The sequence below is a fragment of the Pollicipes pollicipes genome, unplaced genomic scaffold, assembly GCF_011947565.3.
Source record: "Pollicipes pollicipes isolate AB1234 unplaced genomic scaffold, Ppol_2.1 Scaffold_6138;HRSCAF=7277_pilon_pilon_pilon, whole genome shotgun sequence".
In the NCBI taxonomy this organism is placed as follows: Eukaryota; Metazoa; Arthropoda; class Thecostraca; order Pollicipedomorpha; family Pollicipedidae; genus Pollicipes; species Pollicipes pollicipes.
The window spans coordinates 7419168-7427613 of NW_023596818.1; the positions used below are offsets into that span (position 1 = coordinate 7419168).

At 55.6% G+C, this 8446-nt stretch overlaps 2 protein-coding genes across 3 annotated transcripts; one reads left to right on the forward strand and one right to left on the reverse strand.

Annotated features, from left to right (window-relative positions):
- The first annotated feature begins 375 nt into the window (after positions 1-375).
- Positions 376-3211, forward strand: LOC119106350 (frizzled-5). Its single transcript, XM_037229972.1, has one exon. It carries the CDS (start codon positions 456-458, stop codon positions 2214-2216), a length of 1761 nt encoding a protein of 586 aa, XP_037085867.1. The 5' UTR covers positions 376-455; the 3' UTR covers positions 2217-3211.
- A 401-nt stretch (positions 3212-3612) lies between these two features.
- Positions 3613-8446, reverse strand: LOC119105856 (transmembrane protein 14C). 2 transcript variants are annotated; one of them, XM_037229410.1, is made up of 4 exons: positions 8358-8446; positions 6239-6323; positions 5425-5614; positions 3613-4602 (listed from the first exon to the last, which is right to left on the reverse strand). In XM_037229410.1, exons 2-4 carry the CDS (start codon positions 6312-6314, stop codon positions 4548-4550), a joined length of 321 nt encoding a protein of 106 aa, XP_037085305.1. In that variant the 5' UTR covers positions 6315-6323; positions 8358-8446; the 3' UTR covers positions 3613-4547. The 2 variants fall into 2 exon arrangements, with proteins under 2 accessions (XP_037085305.1, XP_037085306.1); XM_037229411.1 differs by having other exon boundaries at positions 8346-8446.

Genomic DNA, 8446 nt, shown 5'->3' on the forward strand with positions numbered 1-8446 from the left:
CGTTGGGGAAAGAGGATAAAAGTGTGACTCCGGAATAGGTAGGGGCATTAATCCCGAAGGAGACAAAAAGTATTGTTAACAGCCAGCTGATGCTAGACTATGGCAGAGACGCTGACCCACAGAGGGCTACAACACGTCCTGGGCTGAGACATTGGAAAGGTTTCAGCAAGGAGCGGCATAATTTGGCATGAGAGCATGGGTGCGTTCATGATGACCCGAACGCATAGTTGCGAAGGTATATGTGTGCTCCCATGGGGTGGGGCGAACACAATTTATATAAACCTCCAGGAAGCATATTATGTTCGACGGCTGTGGCGCCTACGAGCTGCAGTGAGCTTCAGAGCTAATCCTCTTTGGCTCCGTTCCAGGTTTGAAGCCGCCACGATCAGTTTAACGCCGCCCGCTGCTTCATTACCACCACGCCGTGTGGGTGCGACGCCACCGTCCTTCCAGCGATGTCGACGCTGCTACACTGGCTCCTGCTACTGCTCCTGCCGGCCGCGCTGCTTGCTCAGGAGCCGACGTTCCAGTGCCAGGAGATCAGCATCCCGATGTGTCGCAGCATCGGCTACAACATGACGCTGATGCCGAATCAGTTCCACCACGACACGCAGGAGGAGGCGGGGCTCGAGGTGCACCAGTACTGGCCGCTGGTCGAGGTGCGGTGCTCGGCTGACCTGCAGTTCTTCCTGTGCGCCACGTACGTGCCCATCTGCCTGCAGCAGTACCAGCGCTCGCTGCCCGTGTGTCGCTCGGTGTGCGAGCGGGCGCGCGCCGGCTGCGAGCCGCTCATGGCCGACTACCACTTCACCTGGCCCGAGCGGCTCAACTGCTCCCTACTGCCCAACTACGGCGACCCGGAGCGACTCTGCATGGACAACAAGAACGGCGAGGCGCCGCCGCCGCCGCCGCCGCTGCCGCCGCCGCCGCGCCCGCCGCGGCCCTGCGCGTGCGAGTGCGCCGCGCCGCGCGCCGTGCCGCTGCGGCCCGGCCACCGGCTTTTCAACCGGTCTGTGGTGCTGGGCGGCGTGGCCGAGTGCGCGCTGCCCTGCCGCGCCCCCTACTTCAGCGCCGCGCAGCACAGCTTCGCCGAGCGCTGGGTGCTGAGCTGGGCGGTGCTGTGCGCCGTCAGCAGCTCGCTGACGGTGGCCACGTTCCTGATCGACCAGAGCCGCTTCCAGTACCCGGAGCGGCCCATCGTGTTTCTGGCCGGCTGCTACCTGCTGGTGTCAGCCGGCTACCTGGTGCGACTTGGTGCCGGTCACGAGCTCACCGCCTGCGACGGTGGCGCCATCCGGTACGACGCGACCGGAGTGCCGGCCGGCGCCGCCCTCTGCACCGTCGTCTTCCTGCTTGTTTACTTTTTCGGCATGGCCAGCGCCGTCTGGTGGGTGATCCTCTCGCTCACCTGGTTCCTGGCGGCCGGCCTCAAGTGGGGCAACGAGGTGATCGCCGGCTACTCGCCCTACTTCCACCTGGCGGCCTGGGTCATCCCGGCGGGGAAGGCGATCGTTGCGCTAGCGCTGGAGGCGGTGGACGGTGACGCTCTGACCGGGGTCTGCTACGTGGGCGGCCAGAGCCTGGGCAACCTCCGCGGGCTCGTGCTGGCGCCGCTGGTGGCCTACCTGCTGCTCGGCACCTCCTTCTTGCTGGCCGGCTTCGTCGCGCTCTTCCGCATCCGCAGCGCCATCAAGCAGGACCGCGGCAACAAGGACAAGCTGGAGAAGCTAATGTTCCGCATCGGCGTGTTCTCGGTCCTGTACACGGTGCCGGCGTCGGTTGTCGTCGCTTGCCTCGTGTACGAGCAGCATCTGCGGCCCGCCTGGGAGAGGGCGCTCGTCTGTCCGTGCGGCGGCGGCAGCGGCGGCGTGCCCAACTTTAACATCTTCCTGCTGCGATACTTCATGTCCCTGGCCGTCGGCGTGACGTCCATCATCTGGGTCTGCTCGCGCAAGACGCTGCGCGCGTGGTGCGCGGTGCTCGGCTGCCGCCGGGCGGGCCCGCCGCGGCGGGCCGAGGAGCGGCAGCCGGCGCCGGCGCCGCTGCCGCCGCCGCCGCCGGGCCTCGCCGGCGCCGAGTCGGCAGCGGCGCCGAGCATCGCCGGCCAGGAGCCGCTGCTGCCGCACAACGCGGCGTTCTCGCACACGACGTCGCACACGCTGAGCGACGCCAACCCGGCGCCGTCGCACAACTCGCTGCCACTGAGTCACGTGTGAGGCTGACGCCGCTGACGACTGCGGCGCGGCGGCGTCCGTCACCAGCTGGCGTTCTGCCGCGCGCCGAGCGCCGCCACCGAGGACAGGCAGAGGCTCAGAGCATGGGAGACCATGACCACAAGGCGGCGGAACGACAGTGAAGATCGTGTTTTGCGATCAGTGATCGGCGGATGTGTACTCGCCTCAAAAGCAGGACGTGTTCCCGCTGCGCGCGGATGTGTGTGGGACTGACTGGAAAGGCGGAGAGCCACCCCAGCCAGGACCGGACTAATGATCTAAAGGCGTATTTGAATGGTTCTACAGCACACATTGGAGCTGCGCTTCCAGGAAGCATGCGGGTTTCCACTGACATTGATGTTTCGATATCAATGTGACGCTATTTATCAGCGTTTTTCCAAATGTTTCTTTGGGCTTTGCCTCCCTCCCCCATGTTCGCCATAACGCAGTGGCACCGGACGGATGTAAAACCCTCCAAAACGATAAAACGCCGAATTACCCCCGAAACGCCGCGTTGTTCAACGTTGCCAGACATATCAGCTCGCTTGAGTGCAGCGGCACTCGCGCCCTCGTGGACCCCGTCCGCCGGCGGTGCTCGGTTCCCGGGAGTCCCGCTGGCCGTAGTCAGCGGGATTCTGGCGCACGAGACGCGTCGGTGGCGCCAGCTATGCCGCGGTGTACCATCGCCCCGCGTCGCCCGCTTCCGTGTCGCTGCCACGTGTGTGTAGTGTGCGTCGTCACCGCTAGAGACGTTCGCGCCCGACGGGATGTCGGCTCGAGGCCGAGCGATGCAGTGCTGACTGCCACATATCTGTCTCCGAGGCCTGGTGCGAGGCCCCGCTGGGTCTGGGCGAGGCGCCGCAGGGCCTGGTGTGAAGCCCCTCAGGGCCTGGTGTGAGACGCTGCAGGGTATGGTGTGAGGCGCTGCAGGGTCTGGTGTGCGGCCCCGCAGGGTCTGGTGCGGGGCCCGACAATACACCGGAGGTCTGGACTTCCGACACCAGAGCCGCCGGTGTCGGCCGCCGACGGCCGGGCGCGGTGCCTCCCGCCGCCTCCTGATGGGAACCAGCTCGCACGGAGGCCCCCCAGCCCACGCAGGCACGACGGCGGCGCGAGCGGGCTGGTCTTACATCACATTCTGTGATGGGGAGCACACTGGTTTGACGGAGAAAAGTTGTCAGCTTGCTGCTGTTCGTCATACCACAAGCTCACACGCGGTGGTATCGTGAATTTCACGCAGGGGGCAGTCGGCTTTCCTCCCGACGGAAGCATGTTGACAGGGAATGGCCAAAATAGCACCATCCACGTGACGCACAAGAGGCGTTTCCTGGATCGCACTTTTGACGCCCACTGCTCGGGCACGGCTCTGACTCGCCCAGTACCACAGAGAAATACGACAAAGATGGCTCTGGCAGACACACCACTGTATTGATTGATTCCACAGCCGTTTCAGTGGCGGTCCATCGTCCAGCACAAGTTTGGTCTGCAAATGCATGCACACTACAGAGGATGTGACTCGACGCCGAAACAACCGACTCGTCCTGGCTGCAGGAAAGGTCAGCTAACCACAGTCGACACAGCAAGTCACAAAGGCATGCCATTCCATAGCTAACAACAACGGAAGCTCCAGCGCAACCAACACCACGGAGGATTAGACGGCCGCTGTCACTGCCGTGCGTTCTAGAAGCATACCATTCTAGAATGGGATCACTCTACAATGGAAGCTTCAGCCCATCTTTTTCCACCAGTAAACCTCCATCACCTCGCGAATTACAGATAAACGTGTGTGACCAGAGGCTTTCAAACCTAGAAACCTTAAAGACACATGACTACCCAATGCCCATAAACCTGCACCAAACAATAACCTTATGCAGCCGCGTTTGAGACAATATTTCGATCTCCTCATTGCGGTAAATGGCTTAATGAAGTACGGTGTACAAATGCAAACAACGTGCCCTGTACATTTCCGAGCTAGATTCGTCCTCATTCACCGAAGAGGAAGGCCCCAAACAAGAGCACTGGTCGAAAGCTTGGTCTCAGTTCACGGAAAACTAGACTCAACGTCGCAGGGGAGTAAGCCACTTGGAAAGAAGGCTCAGCCTCGCAAAAAAAAATTGTTCCAAATATCACTCAACAAGGGCACCTGCACTGCAAGATAAAGAAACCCATCCACGACTCCAGTCAGAGAGCATCCACATCCAAATAGCCTTCGGCGAGGCCTCGCGGCCACGAACGGCCGGTGGGCCGCGCCGGACGAGCGGGCCAAGCCACGCCGCAGAGGGCCTGGAAGAGCCCACCATGTCCGGTGGAGGTCGGCGTCAGCTGATCCCCGCTCTACTGCTTGGTGCCGGTGAGAGCGCGGACTCCATAGCGGGCCACAAACAGCACACTGGCAGACACAGAGTGAGGTCGTTAAATACCACCCGAGGACAACAGCACGCAGCCAATACAAGGCTGTGAACGTTCCCAGCTGCTGTAACTCTGACACACAGCTGGACGGGAGTCACAGGAGCGGAGGACAGAGGGCCAGGGGACGGCGCAGCAGCGCGGACCTCCGTCGACAGTGGCGCCACCAGCCGGCAGTCACGGACGTCGCAGCTGGTACTGATCAGGGCTGCGCCGTTCGGTCTAGCCGCCGGCATATGCGCCTCATTGTGCTACGCCGTGTGTTGTCCCACGCGTTGGTCGGGTTGGGGATTGGCGGCCCAATCTGGGAGTTGTGAAGGCTGATAACAGTGCTGGTCATCTGTTGTGATCGTCGCAAGCTTTCTTAAGTTCGAAGAAAAACCAGGGGAATGGAGATGCAGTTAGGTTGATACTTCGGCAACATGTCTCCAACGAAACAATAACAAAAGCTTCTGCTATTGTTTCAATAACGGCATGTTGTCGAAAGATCAACCTAACTATACCTCCATTCTCCTGGTTTTTCTCTGAGGGATGAGGTTATTACTGCTGTTTTATCGCAAACTTTCTGTTACCGGGTGCATAACTACAGCTCCTATCCGCCGATACTCGACTGTGCGCCTTACATGATGGCAACCGGGAGGTCTGAAAGTGCGTCCACCACCGTACCTACTCCCCATTTGTCAGTTTCAGGAGCATCGCACGCAAGTTGGCATTGCCTCCGCTCTCGCCCTGACGCGAATGGCATGGCGGCCGCCTCTACATACAGGCGGCGCCGGCCCGTCCCCTGGAGCTCCCCACCACTGACCTGATGCCGGCGATGAGGCCTGCGGGCATGAACTTGCCGCCGCTCAAGAAACGGTAGCCCATCATCGTGGTGAGCACAGAGCTGGTGGCCAGCGAGAGGTGGTATTTTTGGGGGTCCTGCGACACCTGGTGCGCACCGTAACCCAGGGTGCCGCCAAACAGCAGGCCGGCGCCAAGGGACATCACCGAACCTGCAGCACAGGCACAGGTGAAGGCCAAACACCGCCGAGGTGGTCCGACATATGCAAACTCAATCCAGCTCATAATGATCATTGTGCTGATAACAGTCCCACCTTCTGATTCACCCAGCCGTGGAGGGTCATTTGGGTCCACGGCTGGGTCATCCACCCAGCCGTGGATCAAGCCATTTTAGATGCTCACTATTCGCCCCTGAGTGGAGTGGCCTGAAGCCTGTGCGGGGGGGGGGGGGGGCCGAGCTTTGCAAGACGCTGCGCTTTCGCCGCAATATTCTGCCGATGATCCGATTTTCACGGCCAGGGGGTGGCGTCCAGGTTGACACAACAGCCACTGCTTAACATGTGCGCGGACTGCAAAAATCCATCCACTTTAAAGAGGTGTAGTTCAGTCTTTTCAAATTGATTGTGGTGACACACAGATGTATCAAACAATAGCAGGTGTGATGGGGTCAATGGGGTCATGGCCACCATCGGGGATGCCAAAAAAATTTGTACCTTTCAAAACTTGCATTGCTGTAATGATTGTCATATTTCAGACTCCCCCCCCCCCCTAAAAAAACAAGTTTGATTTGTCACCAGCCTTTCCAAGTCCAGGTCAAGATAAATGCAACCACTTACCTGCTTTTGCATAGCCAATGATGCCACCAGCTGCAACAGTAGCTGCATAGCCATAAGCAAGGATATCTACAGGCATCTTGAGTACCTGCGGGAGGAATACTGCATCACATCCTGACATCCAAATTCACACTGACGGCATGAAAGAAAGTGTTGCAAGTGTGAATACCCCCTGACCTTCAGAGAAATGCCCCTATGAATTAAAAGGAGCCTTGAATCATTGAGGGATAATTCTGTGGACACAAAAGATGACTCTATGTTTTGAAAATATGCTTGAAGAGCTTTAATAATGCCTAACAAGTCTGGTTGCCCCAAGGCCTGGACGGGTGCCTCCAATGACCCATTGTGCATCCCTGATATGTGAAACATGTTCTGAGGATGAAATAAAAACACTGTAAGAGCAGAGGGGCATCCAAATCCACCAGGAGTTGCCCATTTCAGTTCTAACAATACACTTGAGGTCTACAAATGTATCTTAATGGTGAGGACTCCTTAAAAAACAAGTTGTCTCAAAGTCAAGGGAATGTTCCACAGCTGCATGGGATTTGGAAATGAAATAGCCATTTTGAACATCATTCCGTTCAGTTCACAGCCTTGCCCTTCATAAGATCTCAAATCATCTACTTTCTGAGCTAGATGCTAGTGAAAATGTACAGAACATTTCATGCAGACTATTTTTAAGTCATTCTGGCATGCAGGACACCACAGAAACACCATCAAAATCCCACCACCCCATTAACCATGCAACATTCACAGTCAAGAAGAACATACTTGTTGAGCCTTTTATATCTGACCTTAGTGAGCAGGATTTTATAATGAATGTCAAATGGTTTGGGCTACATAAGATAAAAAATTGGACATGATTGTTATTCATTATGGAAACAGGATTTATAGTCAACCCACTTAAGAATAGCACCAAAATCAGGTCTGTGAATACAAGCAAAAACCTTACTTTCAGGTAAATATACAAAAACAGCACATGTCCAAAATAGATGCACATAATCCAGCAAGCACCTCCAGCACTACAATGGCCACCTCTTGAGACCAAACTACAAGTATGTGCTAGTGTCAATTTTGCATGACTAGTTTGGCAATATCTCAGCATTAAACAGATGTTCCATGAAGCTAACAAACAATGATACATTGTAGTCGGCATGAGAAAAACTCTGTAATTACTGGCAGTGAGGAGTAAGGGCAAGGCTGCCCTAGGTTGGGCCATTTGCTGCCCTGCTTAGAGCAAAATCAAAGCTGCCCTAAAAATCTTGTAAATGTCTCTGTCACAGTCAGTTAAAAAACCTAGTATCCAATATCTAGAATTTAAAAAAGCATGAACCATTAAAAAATCTAGAATGGCAACCTTCTAGTTACCTAATATAGGGTCTCACTAATCTAAAACGGGGCTACCTGTTCCAGAAAATGACCTATCAATGTAAAGAAGCCTCCTAAATACTAATCCGGAACAAGATACACACATTTCATGATGAAGACCCTTATACCTAACCAGGGGGCCAGCCTGTCCCAAAATATTGCATCCTGATGTGAAACCACAACCATCTGGAGAGTGAATGGGGAGGAGGGTGCCTGAATATACAGGGTGCCTCCTAAACCAGAACTGGGGACCCTGATTTGTAACTGGGTTTCTCAAGCCACCAAAGGTGCATCCTTCCTTAATATAACATAAAACCTCCCTTTCTTGAGTACTGATTATGTTATTCAAAAAGGTGGCCAAAGGCTCCAAAAAACTGGGCTTTGCCCCAAACACTGGCCTTATGATACAGGAAGTGGTCTAACCCAAATTCATTTTCTCTAGCTCATAATGGAAATTTTCTTGATCTGAGTTTTGATACTCTACATGTGGGTGAAATACTTTCAGTTAGGAAAAATAGACCCCCATAAATTTTATTTGGAGGCCCTAAGCCCCTCTTTCCCCTCCCTAACTTAATTTCATTACCCTGGGCATAGGAGCAAACCCAAAAGTAAGGGAAAGCAATGAGAAGTTGAAGTTACCCTCTCCATGCATTGATAAAGGGTTAATGATTCTCAAAAAGAAGGGATGGCCCAATGCACTCGATATCTACAGCTTTGATTGTACATAATCACAGGCACCCACAGTTATACAAACCGGAATGCAGCCGTTCGTTGCACCCGTGCGACCCGGCTCGTGAAGTGTAATGCCACAGACAAAAACCAGAATCACGCCTATTGCTCGAA